This window comes from Colobus angolensis, unplaced genomic scaffold (genome assembly GCF_000951035.1).
Source record: "Colobus angolensis palliatus isolate OR3802 unplaced genomic scaffold, Cang.pa_1.0 Scaffold46, whole genome shotgun sequence".
Taxonomy (NCBI): domain Eukaryota; kingdom Metazoa; phylum Chordata; class Mammalia; order Primates; family Cercopithecidae; genus Colobus; species Colobus angolensis.
Genome location: NW_012118043.1, coordinates 8,119,349 through 8,145,556, shown reverse-complemented (window position 1 = coordinate 8,145,556; position 26,208 = coordinate 8,119,349). Strand labels below are relative to the sequence as shown.

The window sequence follows — 26,208 nt, the reverse complement described above, 5'->3', positions numbered from 1 at the left end:
CCCAGGAGGCTGAGTTTCCAGTGAGCCAGGTTTGCACCACTGCACTCCAGCCTGGGCGACAGAGCGAGACTCCGTCCAAAAAAAAAGAGAGAGAGACTTTAAAATGAAAGAGATGAAAAAGAACAGACAGTCTAAGCAGAAAAAAAATACAATACAGGAGAGTAAACACTGTTGCAGAGATAATTAATTAACTGGAAAAGAATAGGAAATTACTAAGAAAGTCGCATAAAGATATGAAAAGACTCAGCCTGGTCTCAATGCCAGAGCACACAGAGACTTAAGTAAAACTGTTATAATAAGATATGAAAAGATAGAAAATATCGAAAGTTAAGAGACATAAAGGAGAGAATAGGAAAGTTTAACATAAATTTACTAGAGCTGCAGAAAAAGACGAGAGTAGGAGAACTGCAATACTGAAGGAAATGTTCAAAGTTTTTAGAAACTAAAAGATGTGACTTCTTTGAAAAGGCACAATGAAAATGGTGAAGAAAAAAAGAAAAGAAATACACACGCACAATTGTGTATTGTGCCTGCAGACACTAAAGGCAAAGAGAAACTTTGATGCACTAAGGTGTAAAAAAGACATTACTTACAAAGAACCAATAACTAGACTGAGAACAGACTTCTAAATACAGAGATGAGAAGACGAATAATATCCTCAAGGCTTCTGAGGAAAACAGTCAATTTGGATTTCAAACTTCTATAGCCAAATGATACCAAACTCTGAATATCTACTTTTCCATAAAAGCAACAAGAATACAGACAAAAATTGTCAGAAACAACTATTTTAGAGTTCTGAAAATATAACAAAGGCTTGCAGCAATCCAATGAGTGTTTATTTAAAACACGCACACACACACACCACACACCCTTGAATCTCTTTTGTTTTACCATGGCCTAGTCCCAACCCCCTTCCCAGTTATGTGGTAGCCTTGACAACAAACAGCCCACAATCATGGTGAATGCAAGTCTGACAGTCACTAGGGGAAAGAAAAATGAAGTTGGAGCTCCTTCAAAGCCCAATTCCCACAGAACTGTCATTCTTTGGCCTCTTTGGTAGTTTCCAGGAAGATCCCACTTACAATACTATGTTTATTTGACCTGACTCAGCTCTCACCTAGCATGAACTGCCTTTTTCCCGGGGAGTTTCTCAAAAACACTCAGAGGCATCTGTTTAACATTGAAGCTGTCTTGGGGGTAAATAACAGCTGGGGGAACCAACAAGCTAACTGAAAGCTTAAAAGGAAAAGATAGGTGATTAGATGTCCATATGATGCATTGAAAAGCTCCAAAATTACTGGTAGGAATCTAGAAGGCCATGTGCATGGATACTATTGTGGATTCCCAGGTCTGTGTACATGCAGAGGAAAGAGCTTACAAGGCCCTGGCTCTCAACTATGGCTAACTTGGGGGCTTTGTGAAAGCAGAAAGTTAGGGCTAAGGCACAGTTCTGAACTACCAGACTGACTATTGAAGGCATGACCCAACATGCGCATAAAGTGCCTCAACAGACTGGACGAGGGGTGGATTCCAGGCTTTTAAGAAAATCAGGTCAACCATTAGCTGACCAATAAACTAAGCAAAGACATCAGTGACCACACATGACAGAAAATAAAAACTTTATATAATTAGTTCAAAAAAATCACTAAAATAAACAAACAGCCACAACAACAAATCCTGAAGGGAGAAGGAATCTGATTTTCAGAGTTGTAAAATTATTTAAATTGAACAGTTTTTGGCAAAAAGTATGAGACATACAAAGAAACAAGAAAGCATGGCACATATACCGGAAAAATGCATTCAATGAAACTGACCTTCAGGAAACTCAAATTTTGAACTTATTACACAAAGATTTAAAAACCCCTATTTTAAACATGTTCAAAGAACTAAAGGAAACCATGTCTGAAGAATTATAAGGTTGGGCGTGGTGGCTCACACCTGTAATCCCAACACTTTGGGAGGCCAAGGCAGGTGGATCACTTGAGGTCAGGAGTTCGAGACCAGCCTGGCCAATATGATAAAACCCTGTCTCTACTAAAAGTACAAAAATTAGCCAGGAGTTGTAGTGGCTGCTTGTCACTGTCCCAACTACTCAGGAGGCTGAGCTGGAGAATCGCTTGAACCTGGGAGGTGGAGGTTGCAGTGAGCCGAGACCGCGCCACTATGCTCCAGCCTGGGCAACAGAGCGAGACTCTATCTCAAAACAAACAAAACAGAAAAAACTGAGAATGATGTATCAACAAAGGAAGACTATCAATAGATAGAAATTATTTGATTGAATCAAACAGAAATTCCAGAGTTGAAAAGGGCAATAACTGAAATTTAAAAATTCACCAGGAAGGCACAACAGCAGATTCCAGCATAATAAAAAATCGGCAAACTTGAGGATAGGTCAATTATCTAATCAGAGAAACAAAAGAAAAAATAATGAAGAAAAAAGAACAGAGCCTTAGAGACCTGTAGAACACCATCAAGCATAGCAATAAACGCATAATGGCAGTTTCAGAAGGAGATAAGAGAGAGGCAGAAAAAATATATGAAAAAATTATGGCCAGAAACTCCCCAAATTCAATGAGAAACAATAATATATATGTCCAGGATGCTCAATTAATTCAAAGTAGAATAAACTCTAATAGAAGTAGGCATATTATAATCGAACTGTCAAGAGCCAAAAATAAAGAGAATCTTGAGAGGTACAAGAGAGATATGACTCATCACTTACAAGGATCTTAAATGAGATTAACAGCTGATTTCTCACTAGAAACCAGGGAAGCCAGAAGACAGTGGGATGATGTATTAGACATGCTGAAGGAAAACCTATCAAGTAGCAAAATTCTTATTCAGAAACAAAGGAAAAATTAACACAATCCCAGATAAATGAAAAGAGAGAAAGAACAAAGGTTGGAGGATTCATTCTTCCTGATTTCAAAACTTATTATTAAGTCACAGTAACCAAAACTACATATAGGGACAGACATATAGAACGGAACTTAGAGTTCAGAAAAAAACCTTCACATGTATAATCAATTGATTTTTGACATAGATGCCAAGATAATTCAATGAAGAAAGAATAATCTTTTCAACAAATGGTGCTGAGTGAGACAACTATATATCTAAATGGAAAAGAATAAAGTTAGATTCCTACCACACACACTATTTAAAAATTAAAGTGAACAAACAACCAGAAAAACATATTTGCAAATAATTTATCTAAGAAGGGTCCAGTATACAAAATATATAAAGAATTCTTATACCTTAACAATAAAAAGACAAATAACCCAATTTACAAATGAGCAGAGGATCTAAATAGACATTTCACCAAAGAAAGTATACAAATAACCAACAAGCACATAAAAGCTGCTCAACAACATTAGTCATTGGGAAAATGCAAATTAAATCCACAATGAGGTAACACCTCAAACCCACTAGGGTGGCAATAATAAAAAAAAGATGAACAATAACAAGTGTTGGTGAGAATGAAGAGAAACTGGAACCTTTGTACATGCTGGTTGGAATGTAAAATGATGCAGGTGTGTGGGAAACAGTTTGATAGTTTCTCAAAAAGTTGAACATAAAGTTAACATCAGTCCCAGTAATTTTAATCCTAGGTATTTACCAAAAGAATTTAAAACACAGATTTACTCAAAACTTGTACACAAATGTTTATAGCATTAATTGTGTACATTTATCTATGTATTGTTTTATAGCAGTTATCATAATAGCAAAATAGTGAAACCAACCAAAATATTCATTAACTGATGTATGAATATGTGGCACATCCTTGCAAAAGAATATTGCTTGACAATGATTCAAAGAAATGAAACACTGGTCACTGTTAAAACTTGAATACACTTTGAAGCCATTATGCTTAGATAAAGAAGCCCAGTGACAAAGGCCTACATATTGTGTTTCTATTTATATGAAATGTCCAAAAAAGGTACATCTATAGAAAATTAATTAGTGGTTGCCTAGAGTTGGAGTGGTTTCAGGGAGGGGGATGGGGGTAACAGCTAAGGAGTGCAGGGTTTTTGGAGGGTTGATAAAAATGTTGTAAAATTAACTGTGGTGATGGTTGCACAACTCAGAAAATGCATATAACCACTGAACACTCTAAACCAGTGAATTGTGATATGACAATTATACTGTATCCCAATAATAATAAACAAAAACTCCATACCCAGCTAAACTATTACAAAGATTTTTTTTTTTTCAGATGGAGTTTTGCTCTTGTTGCCCAGGCTGGAGTGTAATGGCGCCATCTCTACTCACTATGATCCCCTCTTCCTGAGTTCAAGAGATTCTCCTGCCTCAGCCTCCCAAGTAGTTGGGGCTACAGGGATGTGCCACCATGCCTTGCTAATTTTGTGTTTTTAGTAGAGACGGGGTTTCACCATGTTGGTCAGTCTGGTCTTGAACTCCTGATCTCAGGTGATCCACCCACCTTGGCCTCTCAAAGTGCTGGGATTACAGGTGTGAGCCACCATGCCCAGCCTTACTCAAGATTGAGGGTAATATAAATTTGTTTTTAGACAAAACCTGGAGTGAGGGAGTATGTTACAAAAAGCAATGGTGAATAAAGAAATCTTTAAAATTGTATATAAGAAATTCTACTAAAAATTCACCATAACAAATAACTAATATAAGGAGTTCTTAAATATTAGTTAAAATATAAGTGGTAGAATTTTCCTTAAGTACCTATAATGATCAAGAAGACGGCTAAGTTATGGATTAACTTTGGAATTTGTTAAATCAGGATGGGCGCGGTGGCTCATGCCTGTAATCCCAACACTTTGGGAGGCTGAAGCGGGCAGATCACCTGAGGTCGGGAGTTCGAGACCAGCCTGACCAACATGGAGAAACCCCATCTCTATTAAAAATACAAAATTAGCCAGGCATGGTGGCACATGCCTATAATCCCAGCTACTTGGGAGGCTGAGGCAGGAGAATCGCCTGAACCCGGGAGGTGGAGGTTGCAGTGAGCCGAGATTGTGCCACTGCACTCTAGTCTCGGTAACAGAGTGAGACTGTCTTTAAAAAAAAAAAAAAAAAGAATTTACTAAATCAAATATGCAGTCTAAAAACTTAAGAATATTCCCTAAAATAAATAATATAGCATATAAAGATTCTATGTAAGAGCTGGGTATGGTGGCACATGTCTGTAATCCCTGTAAACTTGGGAGACCGAGGTGGGAGGAACGCTTGAGGCCAGGAGTTTGAGACCAGACAGAGCAACATAGTGAGAGACTGACTCTCAAAATAATTTTTAAATGAACTAGGCATAGTGGCATGTGCCTGTAGTCCCAGTTACTCAGGAGGCTGAGGTGAGAGGACTGCTGGTACCCAGGAGTTTGTGACTGCAGTGAGCTATGATTGTGTTACCAAGGAGTCTGTGGCTACAGTGAGCTATGATTATGCCAGTGCACTCAAGCCTGGGTGAGAGTGAGACTCCATCTCTAACAACAAAAATTTTTTTTAATAAGTAAGAATTTTAAAAGTATTTTATAGAAAGAGAAAATGAAAATTTTAAACCCCTATCAATCCAACAAAAGGAAATGAGAAAAAGGACAAAAACAAGGTTGTAAACATAAAACATACAATAAGATAGTAGAAATAAATAAATATATAGTAATCACAATAAATAATTAAAATTTCCTAATAAAATACTTTCATATTGGAGTAAATCCATCCTCACAAAAAAATTCAACTATATGCTATTTACAGGAGATAAATATAAAATGAAATAAAAGTTAAAAATAAAAGATACAAAGGTAAATACTAACCAAAATAAAGCTGGTATACAAATGTCAATTTTGGACAAAACAGACTAAAACAAAATTACTAGGGATTAAGAGGCATATTTCTTAATGACAAAGGAGGGCACAGAGGCTAAAAGAAACCCAACCTTGCACAGATTTATAAATACAAGATCAATGCTTGAGGCCAGTAGTTTGAGAACAGCCTGGCCAACACGGTGAAACCTCGTCTCTACTAAAAATACAAAAATAAACCAAGCCTGGTGACCCGTGCCTGTAATCCCAGCTACTAGGGAGGCTGAGGTACGAGAATTGCTTGAACCCAGGAGGTTGCAGTGAGCTGAGATCATGTCACTGCACTCCAGCCTGGGTGACAGAGTAAGACTCTGACTCAAAAAACAAACAAACAAAAAAAGAAAAAACCAATATAAGATCAAGATAAAAACTGGCAAGATTGCAGGCAGGCAACGACAAATGTCAATTATAATAGGAGGTTGTAACATATCTATGAAGTGACAAATCCAAACTGAACTTTAATGAGAATATAGATCTGAACATATACTTGATACAATAACAACACAATAAAATTAGAAATCTTAGATAAACAAAAAAGTATGCTTTTGGAAATTAAACTTTATTTATTTATCTATTTATTTACTGAGATAGGGTCTTGCTCTGTTGCCCAGGGCAGTCTTGAACTCCCGGGTTCAAGCGATCCTCCCACCTTGGCCTTCCAAAATATTAGGATTACAAGCAAGAGCCACTGTATCCAGCTGTAATTTTAAATAGTTCAGGATTCAATAAGATAAAAATAGAAATTATGAAATATTTAGAATTTATATACAGTTTGATATATTATGAAAGTACATAAATAATTCCATTTTAAAAGTTAAGAGTTCTTTTTTTTCCTTTTTTGAGATAAGTTCTCACTTTGTCACCCAAGCTGGAGTGCAGTGGCGTGATCTTGGCTCACTGCAGCCTTGACCACCTGGGCTCAAGAAATCCTCCCTCCTCAGCTCCCAAGTAGCTGGGACTATAGGCACATGCCTATAGTGGCTTATCATTATTATTATTATTTTTATAGAGACAGGGTTTCACCATGTGGGCCAGGCTGGTCTCAAACTCCTGACCTCAAGTGATCTGCCCGCCTTGGTCTCCCAAAGTGCTGGGATTACAGGTGTGTACCACCATGCCTAATACTTTATTTTTATACCTTTTATAAAATGCCTTTTCACATCTTTTCCTTATGTTCATTTCTATGGGCTCTTTAAATATTTACCCCCTGTTCTGCTCATTGTGAATACAATTCCCAGTCTGAGGCTTGATTTTATGTTTCCTTTTTTCTGTCACCATACCACAAACTTCTTTTGCTCACTATCTACCCCTATTGACGGTGGCAAGCTAAAAACCTGAGAATGCACCTAAACATTTTCCTCTCTTTTCCCTTGGTAGGTAGAGAAATGAATGTCCCCGGACTAAGTATAAAAAGGCACAGGACTTTCTCTGGCTTTGTCATTGCCATGACCCACAGTACATCTTTCAAAACCATAGGCTGGAATGTAATTCTTGCTGTCTGTCCAAGCCTTATTAAAATTCAAACCTATTCCTTCTTTCTGGAATTTCAGTCACATGTGTAGTTTTAAACTGAAGAAGTTTAGGCAAGAAAACATATTTGAAAGTACATTGTAAAGTGCTATATAAATATTATTATGAACAACAACTAAAAATAAGAACAAGAGGGAATGAATTAACAAGAAATTCTAGATATTTTGCTGTGGGAAGACAACAACATCAGACCAAAAAAAAAAAAAGACTAGATCTCACCGAAGATCCAAACCAGCTTCTTTCCAGAGTAAATCCATCAAGCGCAACATCTGGAGTGTCAACATATCCTGTCGTAAATCTAAGGGAAACAAAACTGCTTCATTACAAGTGCTTTTCCTTTTATGCCCTGTAACTAATTAATTCAAGACTAACTCAGAATTAACTAAAAACATTAACAAATGCTGTGCTAATATTTTCACTAATTTTATAACAAATATTACACTCTTTGGATAGCATGTCCCTGTGACATTATTTTAGACATTAAATTAAAAGATTTTTAAAAATTGTTTACCATGTGTAAGTTACTGTACTAACTGTATGCTGTAATACTGTTTGTATTACACTGTATGTGTATTACATTAATTACATGGCTAATTTTTTCCTTCTTGCTTGCTTTTACAACTACACAGAGAGTTCTTAAGATCACATAAGTAACCGCATCACATTTTGCATACAAAACTGTAATGGTTGGATCTATTATCATGTCTAAGGGTATTTTCGGGGAATAGAGCACATAAAACTAGTGACATCCACATAATGACATTTGTATGGTCAAGTGACATTAAATGTTAAGCAAAACCCTATGAGTTCTTTGTAAGTTGTAAGCACATATTCCGATAAGCACATTTACTTGTGTTATCTCAATTCCTTTTAATAACCCTGACATACAGATGCTATAATTCTCATGGATATGAAAAACCTGAAGCTCAATTAGTTTTCTGTGACTTGTTTGTAGTCACATAACTAACAAGTCACCACTATTGGCTGGTGTGATTACTTCAGAGGCATTTCCTTTACAAATTTTGAGTCTGTCAGGTACTTTCATCAAAATACAAAACAATGGCAGCAAAATCAATATTGCTATCACTGAAACAGGATGTAGGAATATATTACTGAAAATATCCTTGCCTGGGCACGGTGGCTCATGCCTGTAAACCCAGCACTTTGAGAGGCTGGGGTGGGTGAATCACTTGAGCTCAGGAGTTCGACACCAGCCTGGTCAACATGGTGAAACCCCATCTTTACAAAAAATACAAAAAGTGAGCCAGGTGTGGCATGTGCCTGTAGTCCCAGCTACTTGGGGGGCTGAGGTGGGATGATCACTTGGGCCTGGGAGGTGGAGGTTGCAGTGAGCCAAGATCGTGCCATTGCACCCCAGCCTGGGTGACAGTGAGACCCTGTCTCAAAAAAAAAAAAGGAAAAATAATATCTTGTATTTCAAAAGCTTTTTAATCAAAGGAGTTTGTAGGAGGAAACAAAAGAAGGTTCATTGGGACAGTGTATTTAAGTGAATGGTATAAATCATTTTATAAGAGGGAAAAAAAGGCATTTAGGACACGTTGAATTTGACTCTATGACCATTAATAGCTACCTTCCTGGCTGCAAACTGTTACACACTTACACTACACATCACCTTTCAGACAAAGCAAAATGGCAACAAATGAATAATTCTAAGAAATTTGATGATGTTAAAAATCTCAGGACTTACCATCACCATTTTTAAAAATCACTCCAACTGAATCCTCACCAAATACCTTGTTATTGTATACCAGCCACAAAGGCTTCATTTTGGAATCCATGTATTTGCACTTTTCAACACTGAAATCAAGTGGGGAAAATGAGTCAACTTCAGTGTAATGATACAGAAGACTATAATTTTACCAAGATATACTAGGCTTGGGAAAACTCCTCACCTATTCCTTTCAGGTCTGCAGAAGAGTCAGACTTAGAAGAGTCCCACTTGGTAGAAAAGCAACAATGAGGACAGCCTTGGGTGGCATATACTAATGCAAAATAGGCTGGACTCAAAACCCAAGATTCGCTTCTCACCTTCTCCACTTAACATTCCTCCTCTCGTTTCCTTTTATTTGCTTAACTTTACATTATTACATTTAGTGAATAAAAAATTAGAACAAATTATTGGATTAAAATCAGAACTATTTTGAGACCATTCTTAATTTCTTAACAAGGGATTCATTTGAATACTGATAGTATACTGAATACAGATTATTATTTTCCATTATTACTTTTGTAGGGAATGAGAAAGTGAGAAATAAGTTCACTCAAGACAAGATCTCATTCTAAAATAGGAAAATCAATCAGTAAATAATTTACTATAGTTTGCAACATTTTGCTTATTAGGATTGTCAACTCTTACAAATCAGTAATATAGAAAATAAATTTAATTACATATAATTGAAATATAAATTCATTTGTAATAAGTTTCACTAAATCCACAGGTAAGTTTAGCTGATAAGCATACATCCTATTGAATATAAGCATAGCCTCGGAGAACTTTTAAGATTTTCCTTCCTTAATTATATTCTACTTCTTGAGGCTGACAGCTGACTCTACTACTCCCCTAAGGCAGTGACTTTCTGCTTGTTATTCATAGGAGATTCACTGGGCAAAGTACAGTCACTTACTAGAGTTCCGAGAGGATAACACATGGGTTCAGGGGTGACTGCAGGTCAGAGAGGGCTTCCCGGTAAGCACTCTGTTTTAAACAGGTATGCATGGCCTCCTTCCCTTTGGCTCTGTTTAACTTCACTGCATTCAGTTTGATTAAACTATTTAAAGTTTTTAACTTATTGAGTGCTTCAACCTGAAAAATAAGTTCCCCACACCAAAAATTCATTTGACTAAAAGTAATATAATATCATGTGATCACATCAATCAATAACACCTGCTCCCAACAGACTCACAAACATACACACATAACCAGCTGAAGTAAAAATAGTATTTGACTTACGAAAAGCATTTTACACACAATAAACAATTTATTTTTAACAGTTGTTATAGCATCATTTTCAAACTTTCTTTAAACCTTTTCTTAAACAAAATCTTACAAATTCGAGAAAAGCAGACTTAGATTATGGGTACTTAAGATAAATGTGGGCCAGGTGCACACTATGGGTACTTAAGAAGATAAATGTGGCCCAGCACTTTGGGAGGCTGAGGCAGGTGGATTACTTGAGGTCAGGAGTTTGAGACTAGCCTGGGCAACATGGTGAAACCCCATCTCTACAAAAAAAAAATACAAAAATTTGCCAGGCATAGTGGCACTTGCCTGTAATCCCAGCTACTCGGGAGGCTGAGGCATAAGAATCGCTTTAATCTGAGGCGGAGGTTGCAGTGAGCCAAGATTAAACCATTGCAGCACTCCAGCCTGGGTAAGAGAGTGAGAAACTGTCTCAAAAAAAAAAAAAAAAAAAAAGAAACAAACTATTCAATATTCTGTAATTCATTGTATAGTAGAATTTGAGACATCACTAACCTAAACCAGTCCATTTGGCCAACTTCATAGTATAAGAGAAAAACCTATGTAGAAGTAACTCTAAGGTTCTTGCTATTCAACCTTAATATCTACTTCTTGTCATCACTCTTGTATGATATTTCAATATATTCTATCTCCATTAACAGAATAGCTAGAAATAATTATTTTATAATAAAGTAAGTGTGAATACAGACATACTATTGGTTATTCAAATCTAAATTACTTGTTTTTATAATAACTATGGCCATCAAAACTTATGCAAGTAAAAAAAAAAAAAAACTTATGCAAGTAGTACAAGGTGTATCAACAATGGCCAACTAAATCAAAACCATTTCATTTAAAATTCAACTTTAGGCTGGGTGCAATGGCTCACATCTGTAATCCCAGCACTTTGGGAAGCTGAGGCAAGTGGATCAGTTGAGGCCAGGAGTTCAAGACCAGCCTGGCCAACATGGACCCCCTATCTAGTAAAAATACAAAAATTAGCCAGACATGGTGTTGTGCACCTGTAATCCCAGCTACTCAGGAGGCTGAGGCAGGAGAATCACTGGAACCCGGGAGCTGGAGGCTACAGTGAGCCAAAATCGCACCACTGCACTCTCTAGCCTGGGCAACAGAGTGAGACTATGTCTCAAAAAATAAATAAATAAGGGTCAGGTGCAGTGGCTCACGCCTGTAATCCCAGTACTTTGGGAGGCTGAAGTGGTCGGATCACTTGAGGTCAGGAGTTCAAGACGAGCCTGGCCAATATGGCGAAACCTCCTCTCTACTAAAAATACAAAAATTAGCCGAGTGTGGTGGCACACACCTGTAATCCCAGCTACTAGGGAGGCTGAGGCAAGAGAATTGATTGAACCTGGAAGGCAGAGGTTGTAGCGAGCCAAGAACATGCCACTGTACTCCAGCCTGGGTTACAGAGACTCCATCACAAAAAATAAAATAAATAAATACATAGTAACAATAAATAAAATTCAACTTTATTATTTAATAACTGAGGGTCTTTTATGTCATATTATGTAAAATTCATAACAACCTCAGCCACGCATAAAGAAGGAGCACCTTATTTTATGAGTATATCATTAAAACTGGAAAAAACAAATGTTAAAAATAGAATTAAAAAGTATACAGTATGTAACAAGCATACAAAATATGTATACCACAAATATAAACAATGTGGCTTGAAATTCCATGAACAAGAGATTTAATTTATAACATATTTTCATTTTTAAACTCTGCTTCTATGCAAGGAAACCACTAAGACTATGTAGGGATATGAATTCAAGCATGCAGTTTCCACAGAGGCTGAGACCTTGCTCACAGGAAACTAGGAAGGACCTATGCAGCTTGACGATAAAATTGAGATGACTGAAACTTGCCAAGTCAGCCATCTGTTAAAACCACAGATCACTCTACTTCTCAACAGTTTCAGGAGCCGTACAAACACTGGTGACAAGGCAACCAGATAAAAACTGGGCTAAGCAAAGAGGAACCTTTTACAAGTATTTGAAATTTGAAACTTCTTCCATGTCTGTACAGTTGAAAGTTTTCATGCTCCATCAACAATTAGTGTTGATATCCACACTTCCTGGAACAGTGTCCTGAATACCCCATGGCCATAAGTCTAATACTTGAAGTGTTTCAACACCTTGTTCTTTTATAAGTTTATAGTAATAACAAGAACTGCTATGTACAGGGTAAAGTCTTCCTCTCACAATTCATCAATAAAAAAAAAAAAAGAAAAGAAAAACAGGAGTAAGAATAATTTGTTCATACATACATCATCCTTTTATTGTCTCTAACACCAAGCTGAGGCTTCAAGAAATATGCAGTGTGGAAACTGGTTATATGATGACATTAAGCAAGTTATGACTACATACGGCCTAATAGGCTTTGGCAGAAAATTTGAATTTTACTCATAGTGCAATGAAAAAGTATTGAAGGGATTTTAAAAGCGATTTTAAAAGGGAAATGATGTAATACAATCTACTTACTTTTTTTCTTTTTTTGAGACAAGGTCTTGCTCTATTGCCCAGGCTAGGGTGTAGTGGTACAGTCAAATCATAACTCATTGCAACCTCAAATTCCTGGGCTCAAGCAATCCTCCCACCTCAGCCTCTCAAGTAGCTAGGACTATAGTTGCAAGCCACCTTCTAATTTTTTCTAGAGATAGGTCTCACTATGTTGTGCAGGTTAGTCTCAAACTTCTGGGCTCAAGTGATCCTCCCACCTTAGCCTTTCAAAGTGCTGGGTTTTCAGGTGTGAGCCACTGCATGTGGCCACAGTCTACATTTTTAAAAGGTCACTTTATCTTCTGTGTACAGAATGTGGGGGGACATGTAGGAAGGGAAACAGGGGCACAATTTAGGAAGTTAATGAAGAAGTCCAGTGGAAAAAGAATAGTAGCTTGGACTAGGATGATAGCCATAAACACAAGGGAAATGGGCAGAGATGTGAGATATATTTCAAGGTTCTATAAAATTCAGAGGATTAATCATATTGATTCCATGTTGTTGTGAAGAATAAATGACCCATAATAAGTGATGAATAAACATTAGCTATTATTACCATCATTAATGGGCTTTTCAAAAGGAAGGAATCAGAAAAAGTTTTTAACATCATGAAAAATCCTAAATATTAAAAACACCTAATGGAAGCCTATGAGAGATCTTCTGGCAATGCAAAGGAATTAGAAAAGAGTAGTTTAACTGGATATCAGGAATCTGATATAAAAATAGGGTGAGGCAGCCGGGTACATGGCTCACACATGTAACCCCAGCACTTTGGCAGGCCAAGGCAGGCGGATCACGAGGTCAAGAGTTCGAGACCAGCCTGGCCAACATAGTGAAACCCCATCTCTACTAAAGATACAAAAAATTAGCTGGGCATGGTGGCACATGCCTGTAGTCCCAGCTATTCGGGAGGCTGAGGCTGGAGAATCGCTCGAACCCGGGAGGTGGAGGTTGCGGTGAGCTGAGATAGTGCCATTACACTCCAGCCTGGGCAACAGAGCAAGACTCCATTTCAAAAAAAAAAAGGCAGGGGTGGGGTGGGGCTGGGCATGGTGGTTCACATCTGCATTTCTTAGCACTTTGGGATTAATATAGAATATATTAGGAATTCCGAGTAATTATTTTTCAGGTAGCATTCAGTTAGTATTTTTCTGCTAAGTTCATCAAAACTTCACTTTTTGACCTAAATTTTGATAAAAGAATGTATTAATCAAGTTGTTTGTTACTGAGACTTCTATGAAATAAATGTGGGAGAAATGGCATTTGATAAAACTGATCAAACACCATGTATCAAATTGAACATGAAGATTAAAACAAGCTGATATTCATGCTTTAAATGTTGTCTGTCAAAAAAAGAAAAAATGAATAAACAAAATAGCTGATACCTGCTTAGAAAGCACTTTCATGTGCCCCACACTTCCCCGGCAGTATGCTTCAAGGATGACACCAAATTGTACTGAGACAGCAGGAATGTGCACTTCTGACCTGCAGAAAGTTAATGATATCCAAACAGTTTGTTTATCAAACACTTCAGATCACCGAATAAATACTGACTTCTTTATTCTACAAAAAATAAACTTACGATGGCACGGTCATTGTGTGCATTATTATTATTTCCTTAGTCGCTTCCTTTTTTGAGACAGCCTCACTCTGTTGCCCAGGCTGGAGTGCACTGGTGTGATCTCGGCTCACTGCAACCTCCACCCACCAGGTTCAAGCTTGCCAAAAATAAAAACGTGTAGCTAGATGTCACTAGGTGACTAGGTTCTAGCCAACAGGATGCAAGATGAAGCGATGTGCACAAAAAATGAGTCCTGGACTTAGAAGGAAATGCTGGTCCCTCCCCTTCCCTGCTCTCCCCATTTCTGGCTGGAATGTGGACGGGGTGGCCAGCCCCTTCATACCTGCAATTCTCCTGCCTCAGCTTCCCGAGTAGCTGGGATTATAGGCATGCGCCACCATGCCTGGCTGATTTTGTATTTTTAGTAGAGACAGGGTTTTGCCATGTGGCCAGGCTGGTCTAAACTCCTGGCCTCAAGTGATCCACCTGCCTTGGCCTCCCAAAGTGCTGGAATTATAGGCGTGAGCCACCACACCTGGCTATTTTGTGCATAATTATTAGTGAGATGGGTCAACTTTCCAATCTGTTAAACTTCAAAGTTCAAAAGCTATGATATTCTATAATTAGTTAATTCTTTATTCCAAGAAATCTAAAATGTGTACATCTTACCTGATTTGCTTTTTGTAGGGGTAAGGCATTCTTACCAATTTAAAGACAATAGGCTGAAACAGGTATCTATGAAGTCTGACTGGTATTAAATAATTGACTAATGCCCTGATTAGCATCTATTCTAATTTTTTTCTCACTTAAAGAGTGATGTACATATTTGAAAAAGGAAGGAATACTTATTTTGTTACTCCCTGAGGAGTTTAAAAACTAAGACTGAATGAATGAGAAAAGACAAGTTAAAAGTAAGAAAAGGTTCTAGAACAACACAAGGAAGTAAAAAAGAGTGGAAAAAAATACGAATAAGAAAACCATATTCAGAAATAAAACTAAAATTAAGAGCACATTATAGAGCTTATTGCCTTTGAGAAGCTCAGCAAAGAGAAAAGAAGAAAAGAAAAGAAGGAAGGAAGGAAGAAGAAAGAGAGAAAGAAAGAAAGAAAAAAGGTAGTTTTTTTTAAAATTTCTGGTAAGCATTAGTTTCAGTACTATGAAGTCCAGATTGGGAGGGAAAAAAAAATGTCTGAGTACAGAGTCAGAAATGAGAAATATATTAAGACAATTTCCTTAGAAAACAAAGGAATAACTTTAGTTCTCATTCCTGATTTTACTCTTATATGAACTTGGTGAAGTAAGGTTCATGTACTTCTTACCTACTTAATAAAGAAACTGAACAAAATTGCTGCCATTATAGTAAACCTTTACCTTCACTCAGTAACACTAGTAATGACAGTACCACCCACAGCTTTCCAGAAGAAATAAATAGGTCTGCAGTCAGCCCAAATATATTAAGACAGTAAGTACACTTTACTGCAAAATAGCAATACATTATTAATTTCAGTTAAAAAGCAAGCAGGTAGAAACAAAAAAAAAAAAAAAGAAAGAAAGGAAGGAAGAAATAAAGAAGAAATCAAGCAGGCATGGAGGGACACATAAGGGTCTTGGACACTTTGTCAAATCCTGAAAATCAAGAGTGCAGGTATCAAGAAACAGGAGAAGGCACTAAAACCATATAAATGTTATTATAAATTGTTCAGAAAAAAACTAAAGCAGCTATTTTTCTATTAAATATATTATGCTGGTTTACAGTTACTAAAGCACCTGGTGGGCTCAAATTAAAATATAAAAGACTTACCTAAGATGCCAAAATAGAAACTGCCCTATCCTCCGATTACCAAGTGCTCTTTCTAATAGGAATCTAGAGAGGGCACAATCAAGAAAAGGCTCATATTTTAAAACTTGCACCAGTTGTAAAAGATACTGAGAAAGCTCTTCATCACTGAAAGAAACAAAAGACACAGTGAGTAACCAAACAACCTGTGCCAGAAAAAGATCCCTCCCTATCAAACTATCAAATGTGAACTTGTTGAAACACAATGGTTCTTTTGGGCCAGGCTTGTTACATGCTTGCCTTCACTGTACCACTGTTACAACATCACAAAAAAACTGAAGATTTCAGATGGGAAAAGGGGAGTGAAGAGGGTCAAAGAACAGATACTAGATATATTTTAATCACATGAATTAGATTGTGATATGGTCTGGCTTTTGTCCCTACCCAAATCTCACCCTGAATTATAATCCCTGTAATTCCCAGTGTCAAAGGAGCATGCTGGTGGGAGGTGATTATTATGGCCCTCCATGCTATTCTCATGACAGTGAGTGAGTTCTCATGAGATCTGATGGCTTCACAAGTGGTGGTTTCCCCTGCTCTTTCTCTTTTCCTGTCACCTTGTGAAGATGGTACTTGCTTCCCCTTCACCTTCTACCATAATTTTAAGTTTTGTGAGGCCTTCCTAGCCATGTGGAACTGTGAATCAATTAAACCTCTTTCCTTTATAAATTACCCAGTCTCAGGTATTTCTTTATAATGGTGTGAAAATGGACTACTACAGATTGTTAAAATTCATGACTGTATTTTCAGTCAGCTAAGAGTTACCAAAAATACTAGATACTTTAATACTGATTTCTGATCATGCTAAAAAGTTTGTGCTTAGTCAAACAATTATTTTTAAAATAAAAATTCCACCAGTACTCTCATAATTTATTTTCCTTTGCTGTCATTCGGGTTAAGTAAGTCCTCCCAGATAACCAAAGTACAATTAAAATCTTAACTTCAAAGACTGTGAAGGATGAGAAAGTGAATACATTTATAAGTGGGAATTGATCATTGAAATAATATAACAGAAAACATTGTAATTAACTGAGCTGAATTAAATTAAGGTTAGTGGTTCTCTATTTTGTGTCAATCTCCAAACCATTCACCTGTAAACACACTAATTCTACCAGTATAAGGTATGAAGCCCAAGTGCCTCAAGTGCTCCACTTACTCTCCATAGTCTTGGGTAATAAATGGTTAAGAAATTAGTCTAAGGCAGATATCTGGGATTGAAACCCAGGGCACTATATACCAAAACCAAAAACTCATAACCAGAAAAATTTCACAATAGGAAAACCACCAGAATTAGCTACATGGAATACACGGATCACAGATATCTCCTCAGAGGGATCAATACACTTAAGAAAAACACTTGGCTCAGCCCAAGGAGAACCAGGTGGCACCTCCACAAAAGGTCTCCAATGCAAACTTAAAGAGATGGTGAAGGCCGGGCGCGGTGGCTCAAGCCTGTAATCCCAGCACTTTGGGAGGCCGAAATGGGCGCATCACGAGGTCAGGAGATCGAGACCATCCTGGCTAACACGGTGAAACCCTGTCTCTATTAAAAAATACAAAAACTAGCCGGGCGAGGTAGCGGGCGCCTGTAGTCCCAGCAACTCCGGGAGGCTGAGGCAGGAGAATGGCGTGAACCCGGGAGGCGGAGCTTGCAGTGAGCTGAGATCCGGCCACTGCACTCCAGCCTGGGGGACAGAGCGAGATTCCGTCTCAAAAAAAGAAAGAAAGAAAAAAAAAAAAAAGAGATGGTGAAGCAACTGGGAATTCATTTTTTAACCAACTACCTATAATACAATCTTGATTAGGTTTATTGTAAAATTCATGCCCATTATATAACCTACAAATAGTGTAAAAAATAGAAAGTATAGGAATAGAAGGAGTTTCCTCTTCTCTCACACTTCTAATTTCACTCCCCAGAAATAAGCACTATTGGTGAGTCTGTGTAATTTCCTTTGGCTATTACACAGCTTAAAACATACAAAATTTTAAAAAGAAAAAAGGATCATAGTATCTATACTATTTTGTGGGCTTTTATTTTTCAAAAACGATGAAGTACATAAGCCTCATTTCTGAAGTTAGAAAGAAAATGGATAAACTTCATTGTCTGAGACAGTCATTTCTTCAGTGAATCTCTGACTCTCACAAATGCACCAACCAAGGGAGACTACAAGCATGTTCACTGAAGCATTATTTATAATAGGGAAATGTGGAGAAAACTTAAATGTTCCTTAATAGGGAATAAATTAAGTAAGATATATCCCTATGACAGAATATTACACAGTAGTGAAAGGAATAAACAACATTTAAACATAATGGGAGAGACTAACCTTAAAAACCTAATGCTGAATTTTTATTTTTATTTATTTATGTATTTGCGTTTTATTTTTTGAGACAGGGTCTCACTCTGTCACCCAGGCTGGAGTGTAGTGGCACCATCTCAGCTCCTGCAACCTCCACCTCCAGGACTCAAGTGATCCTCCCACCTCAGCCTCCCAAGTAGCTGGGACCACAGGTGTGCACCTCCACGCCCAGTTTAATGTGTCTGTATTTTTGGTAAAGATGGGGCTTAACCATGTTGCCTAGGCTGGTCTCAAACTGCTGGGCTCATCGATCTGCCTACGTTTGTTTCCCATAGTGATGGGATTATAGGTGTGAGCCACCACACCTGGCTGAATGTTTTTTTTTTTTTGGAGACGAAGTCTTGCTCTTTCGACCAGGCTGGAGTGCAGTGGCACGATCTCAGCCCACTGCAACCTCTGTCTCCTGGGTTCAAGTGATTCTTCTCCCTCAGCCTCCTGAGTAGCTAGGATTACAGGCGCTGGCCACCATTCCTGGCTAATTTTTTTTATTTTTAGTAGAGATAGGGTTTCACCATGTTGGCCAGGCTGGTCTCAAACTCCCGACCTCAAGTGATCTGCCCGCCTCGGCCTCCCAAAGTGCAGGGATTACAGGCATAAGCCACCACACCCAGCCGTCTGGATGAATTTTTAAAAAGCAAGGTATAAACTAATGCATATGGCAAGACACATTTGTGCAATAACAATTCCATGTCTATATTTTCATAGATATATGTGAAACAGAAAAATGTGATATAGAAGCATACACACCAAATTCATGATAATGTCTGCCTCTGGGAAGGAAGAGAAGTAATCAAGACTGGATAAGGAAACTATGAGGACTTCAACTTTAACTGTAATGTATTTGCTTAAAAAAATATATATACATATATTTAAACCCATGACAAAAATTAACATTTCTTAATTCTGGAGGGTGGATAGACTGTGTGAAGAAAAGGGGTAACACAGCAGGCTTGGCTGCTATCCTCTAACAAGTCTGCTTATAGGATTGGCCCATGGCTAGCATCTGGGAATTAAGATTTCAGAAGGGTTCCCACCATCCTCCTAATTGATAAGAGGAGCTCACTGCACCTAAACTATTTGTGCAAACAATGGTTTATGTTGTATATCCACTTTACTGCTGGGAGTATAGAAATCTGGTACATGCTAGGCAGAGGGTGCTTATGTGATAGCTGCCAGTAAAAACCCTGGCCACCAGGTCTCTAACAAGCTTCCCTTGCAGACTTGTATTATCACAACTCCTGAGAGAATTAGAAGTGTTCAGGGTGACTTTACTGGAAAAGAACTCTTACAAGCTTATGCATGCCTGGTTTCCTCATGATTTCACTCCATGAACCTTTTTCCCTCCTTAAATTTTGCTCTGTATCCTTTTGCTGCAATAAATTATATCTGTAAGTGACTATGTGCTGAGTTCTGAGTCCTCCTAGTGAGTCATCAAACCTGAGGGTGATCTTGAGGACTTTCTGACCCAGTAAGCTTTTGCTTTTTTTCTAGTATAAACATTGAGTGGGGGACACGGCAGGAGGACATGAGCAAATGCTCTGAACTGTGAATAATTCTGAGCCCTTTTCTTTCTTATGAGACATCAAGGAGACACTCTCGTCCCAAACCCACCCAAGTTATTCCTTTCCCCAAAGAAAACCACCTGCAGAAGATACCTCATCTGTCGCAGGCAGCCTACAGCATATTCTCGAACGTACTGGTCTGGATAGTTGAAATCCAGAAGCTCTAGGGCCTCCCGGGGGGCCAGTTTAGGCCAAATCTGAAGCAGCGCCTGAAGCTGTTTAAAAAATGAAACTGGTTCAGAAATAATGGGGGACAAAAGTAATCTAATTTTCCTTGACACACAGGAGCACCGAGATAGGTCAAAAGAAGGCAAAGCACACTTTTAATTATTGATGCCTCAAAAATCCATTCCTGTTACTACAGACTAATAAAGGTTATTTTTGTTTTTGAAACATTCTATTGATAAGTTTGAAAAGCTATGAAGTACTTACCCCCAAATAAATTTTATGGGTGAGAGAGAAAAAAATGTTGAATTTGTAGCCTTCCTAAAGCTCAACCCCATCTGATAAAATCTTATTCCTTAGTATTTAATTTCTCTCATTGTATTTTCCTGGGTATCACATAAACACCATTGACATCAATGTCATGGAAGGTATATGATATGTATGCAAGATCAGTGCTATAAACTATGGCAAATAGATGGCAGTGATTAGAGGATTTTCTTTCAATTGATTGCTCAAAGTCATATTGGGAGAGGAGGCCTGCAAGTTTGTTGACTATCTTGTGGATGTTAAGTGTGATTCTCAGACCAATTAAGCTTTGAGAATTCAGTAAAACAGTTTATATTTTATTACTTAATTCTACAAGTTATTCAACCTATCATTAACTATGCCAAGCCCTCCCCAAAAAGTCAACAATATCTAAATGAGAATCTACCAGCTAAGTTAAAAGGAATTTTCTCATATCAAGCAAAAGTAAATAAAAGTTAACTAAAGGTAATTTTTTAAAAATTAGCTTAATTTTTTCAGTTGTTTTACATTTTAAAAATATTTTTGGGAAAACAATACTTTTGAATGATTTTTTAAAATTTAATTTCTCTATTATTAGTATATATTTATATAAACTTAACTTATTTTTTGAGACAGAGTTTCACTCTTGATACCCAGGGTGGAGTACAACAGCATTCACTACAACCTCCCCCTCCCGGATTCAAGCGATTCTCCTGCCTCAGCCTCCCGAGTAGCTGGAATTACAGGCACCCGCCACCATGCCCGGTTAATTTTTTTTTTTTTTTGAGATAGGGTTTCACCATGTTGGCCAGGCTGTTCTCGGACTCCTGACCTCAGGTGATCCACCCGCCTTAGCCTTGCAAAGTGCTGGGATTACAGGTGTGAGCCACTGCACTCAGCATAAATTGTTAATTTATATATGTAATTTGATACATTACAATTCACCTATGTGAATAAATTACATAGTTACTTAGCAAATATAGTGAAATTCTAATTTTTAAATTTTAACTTTTTTTTTTTTTTTAAAGAGACAGGGTCTCATTCTGTTGTCCAGCCTGGAGTGCAGTGGCACCATCACAGCTCACTGCAGCCTTGAACTCCTGGGTAAAAGGGATCCTCCCAACTTAGCCTCCTCAGTAGCCAGGACTACAGGCACGCGCCACCATGCCTAGCTAATTTTATTTCATTTATTTATTTTTGTAGAGATAGGGTCTCACTATGTTGCTGGTCTCAAATTCCTAGCCTCAAGTGATCTTCCCGCCTCTGCTTCGCAAAGTGCTGGGAATGCAGGCTTGAGTCACCACACCCAGCCTAAATTTTAACTTTAAACTTAAGTTTTTCTTAGCTATTCTTAACCCTATATTGAATAAAGCTTGCTCTTTTTTTATGTATAAAGCACAGATACACATACAGTACATGAACAGATGTATCATGTATCGATAGAATCAAAATCTCATGGGTTATTGGGGGGAAAATAGTCTATAAAAGCTCCTAAGGGTATTGTGATGAAAACAGGTTCAGAAATAACTGGTGTAAAGTCATAAAACACCAACCTCATCCCCACTTTTTCTCACTAACAGAGCCCCCTCCCTGCTTTGCCCAAGGCCCTAATGGACCAGCAGTCTTCTTTATGGGAAGAAGAGTTGGGAAGAGACCATTTCCTGAGGTTTTGAAATAGTAGTAATAAAAAAAACCCCTCATCTCTCCAGTTAATACTTGGAAAACACTGCCCATAAATAACACTGAAAAGGAGAGATAAGATTATGTAATACTAGAGGTTCAGCAATGTTGTGGTTAAAAACAACTTTACCATTGGAAAGTAATGACTTTGGTAAGATTATTTATAATTATTAAAAATTAAATCATGTAAGTGTAAAATTAAATAAATTGCCAAAAACTCACCAAATCTCTCTATAAGACAGCTTTTAAGAGTACAGCAAGAAATTCTTTCCATTGTGATTCTAATGAAATAATAATATGATGTATTTCTTAGACATGCACTCAGCACTAGACACTATCCAAAAGAAACAGGCAAATGTGTCAAGTAAAAAAATGCTTAGATCTTGTTTTCCATTACTGAAGGTTCATGGAAAACGAATCCTGAATTTAGATAATACATGAGTGGCTAGAAGACAATAACTATTCTACAGCAATTAAAATAAAATAGTTCCTTTTCAGTCTAATTTGGTCTAAGGTGGAAACAAGTTTAAGCGAAGTACACACAATAATGTAATTATATAACACGTTTCCAAAGATCAATTGATTGATTGATTGATTGGAGACAGGTCTCCCTCTGTCACCCAGGCTAGAATGCAATGGCACAATCTCGCCTCACTGCAACCTCAGACTCCTGGGCTCAAATGATCCTCCAGCCTCAGCCTCCTGAGTAGCTGGAACAGACGTGCACCACCACGTCCGGCTAATTTTTGTATTTGTTGTAGAGACAAGGTTTCGCTGTGTTGCCCAGGCTGGTCTCAAATTGCTGAGCTGGTCTGAACCTCCTGATCTGCCCACCTCAGCCTCCCAAAGTGGTAGGATTACAGACATGAGCCACAGACCCCAGCCATTTTATTTTTTTGAGACAAGGTCTCACTCTGTTGCCCCAGGTAGAGTGCAATGGCATTTGGCTCACTGCAGCCTCAACCTCCCAGATTCAAACAATCCTCCCATTTCAGCCTGTCAAGCAGCTAGGACTACAGGCACATGCTACCATGTCCAGCTAATTTTTGTATTTTTTGTAGAGACAGGGTTTCGCCATGTTGCCCAGGCTGGTCTGGAACTCCTGAGCTCAAGCGATCCACCTGCCTTGGCCTCCCAAAGTGCTGGGACTACAGGTGTGTGTTACCATGCCTGGCTCCAAAGATCTTTAGACACTAAAAGTGAACACAAAAGAAATCCTTTCTACACTTAATTTGAGAAGTGAAGCAATAAATCCAAAGATTTTTAAAATGCATATAATTAAGATAAATCTGTATTTCTTCACTAAATTTTTAGTCACTACAGATTTCCTAAGACTACATACTAGAGAGATTCAGTGAACTTAAATAAGTAACATGAAAAAAATTTGGTTATTTTAGTAGAGCAAATTTATTTGTTCTGATCAAAAAAACCATTTCAAGGGCTTTCTATTGAGCACTGGTGGGTTGTTTAAATTGAATAAATGCCAGTACTTTTTGGCAGGGTCTTCAAAACTAAATCAAGGAACTACAATTTGGTAGTTTTTTGAAGCAAAATGGACTTTTTTCTATTCTGCCAAAAGGCATACATTCAGCAATACTGGACAACTGAAATGAATGTTAAAATTGACCTGAATGATATATTATCTAAAACATTCTTTATTCTCTGTAATAGATGTAATTTTCAAATAATGGACATTCATTCTAGAACAGGCATTGCAAAAGAGTCTAAGAGATTTAAAACTCTTGAGTTCACTGATGAAGCTGGTAGAAGGTACCCAGGTCTCAGCAAGTGGTACTTTTGATAGATAATTATCCCAAGATCAATGTTTCAATTGTATTTGGTGAAAGGTATGGCAATCCTACCCAAAATCTGAGATTTTTAAATACTGGAAATATTCTGGTCCACTACTTAGAGTATAAGAGTTTAAAGCGCGGCCGGGCGCAGTGGCTCAAGCCTGTAATCCCAGCACGTTGGGAGGCCGAGACGGGCGGATCACGAGGTCAGGAGATCGAGACCATCCTGGCTAACACGGTGAAAAAAAATACAAAAAACTAGCCGGGCGAGGTGGCGGGCACCTGTAGTCCCAGCTACTCAGGAGGCTGAGGCAGGAGAATGGAGTAAACCCAGGAGGCGGAGCTTGCAGTGAGCTGAGATCCGGCCACTGTACTCCAGCCCGGGCGACAGAGCCAGACTACTCCGTCTCAAAAAAAAAAAAAAAGAGTTTAAAGTCGCAAAATTTCTCCTGCTTAAATTATCCTATCTATGAAAATACACCTATGAGAAAAGGATACTTCATGTGAATCCAACCAAGTACCATACACCTAAAAAAAGTTACAGAAACGATCTTTTGTTACCTGAGCAACATCCTCAAGTTTATTCCACTTGATTGACAGCAGTAATTTTGGCAGTGATTGTGGGAAAATCTCTCGGCAGTCTTGTCGCAAAGTCCAAATAAGATCCATTTCATTTTCACACAGTTGAGACAAGGGATCCCTGTCCAAGATTTCTTTCAATACAGGAAGAAACTTTTTTCCACCTCGACTCTATGAAAGTAAAATGCTCATTATAGAATTTAATTGTGCAAACGTCACTGCCAAACATTCAGTAAATTTATATACATTTATATATAATAAATGAACCTAAATATGTGAGATACAAAAATATAATTCCATTAAAAAAAAGGCAGATCCTTTAATAATTTCTAAGCTAAGGATGATGAGATTCTCAAAATAGTTTCTAAAAATCTAAAAATGTAAACTGTGTAAACACTGGGTGGCAGTATTGCTTTTTAGATAAAAATCCAAGTCAGGCCAGGCAAGGTGGCTCACGCCTGCAATCCCAACACTTTGGGAGGCCAATGCGGGTGGACTGCCTGAGTTCAGGAGTTTGAGACTAGCCTGGGCAACATGGTGAAAACCCGTCTCTACAAAAAATACAAAATACAAAAAAAAAAAAAAAATTAGCCGGGTGTAGTGGTGCATGCCTGTTGTAGTCCCAGGTACCCAGGAGGTTGAGGCAGGAAAATCACTTGAGCCTGGGAGGCAGAGGCTGCAATGAGCTGAGATTGTACCACTGCATTCCAGTTTGGGTGACAGAGCAAGACCCTGTCTCAAAAACGATAAAAACAAACAAACAAACAAACACCCGCAACCAAGTCATTTACTCTTTGAACTGAGTTTCTTTAATTTTCAAATTCTATAAACAAAAAACATAGGAGGTTAAAAACAAAAGTAAAGCCTTCTTGGCTTGTGCCTTGACTCAAAAGCCTAAATTACGAATCAAATATTGGCTAAAACTAAACATGGGAAAAATACAGTTCTCTCATTTTCCTTCCCAATTCCTACAACCAAATATACTAAAAAAAGAATATAGCCTATGTTGTTTTGGATCCAGACTCTCTGAAATCCACTAACATTAAAAGAAAGAGGTGTGTGGAACCATGCTTACATCAAAACTATACCACTTTAATCAAAACATATTTTCCTTAAAAATCTCTTTCCAAAATCATCTGAGAAGATCCTGTAAGGATTTATACTCTAATATTATTTTATACCTGACATTATTTTAACTGGGATTTCAAATGAACATGAAAATAAATAGAATTATCATATTACTAGTTTCAAAAGTAATCCAATTCAAAACAGCATACAGCTAGAATGGAAATACTAAGTATAATTTTATCAAGTAAGAGAAGTGACTTTTGGACACTGTCCTTCAAGGAGACACATTACTGAGAAGAAAACAGACCAAAGACAGATCATAACCAAAGTTGTTTAACTTTGTTAAATGAAGTTGAAAGTTTGGCCGGGCGCGGTGGCTCAAGCCTATAATCCCAGCACTTTGGGAGGCCGAGACGGGTGGATCACGAGGTCAGGAGATCGAGACCATCCTGGCT

At 37.8% G+C, this 26,208-nt stretch overlaps 1 protein-coding gene across 1 annotated transcript in view; it reads right to left on the bottom strand.

Moving 5' to 3' along the window:
- Nucleotides 1–26,208, bottom strand: part of PIK3CB (phosphatidylinositol-4,5-bisphosphate 3-kinase, catalytic subunit beta) — a 151,361-nt gene that overhangs the window by 18,737 nt on the left and 106,416 nt on the right. Inside the window, exons 12-18 of the mRNA XM_011958222.1 lie at nucleotides 24,668–24,856; nucleotides 20,277–20,398; nucleotides 16,226–16,369; nucleotides 14,249–14,348; nucleotides 10,004–10,182; nucleotides 9,067–9,176; nucleotides 7,578–7,656 (exon numbers count right to left, since the gene is read on the bottom strand). Coding sequence (XP_011813612.1) covers nucleotides 7,578–7,656; nucleotides 9,067–9,176; nucleotides 10,004–10,182; nucleotides 14,249–14,348; nucleotides 16,226–16,369; nucleotides 20,277–20,398; nucleotides 24,668–24,856 — 923 coding nt within the window. The remainder of the gene's footprint in view (nucleotides 1–7,577; nucleotides 7,657–9,066; nucleotides 9,177–10,003; nucleotides 10,183–14,248; nucleotides 14,349–16,225; nucleotides 16,370–20,276; nucleotides 20,399–24,667; nucleotides 24,857–26,208) is intronic.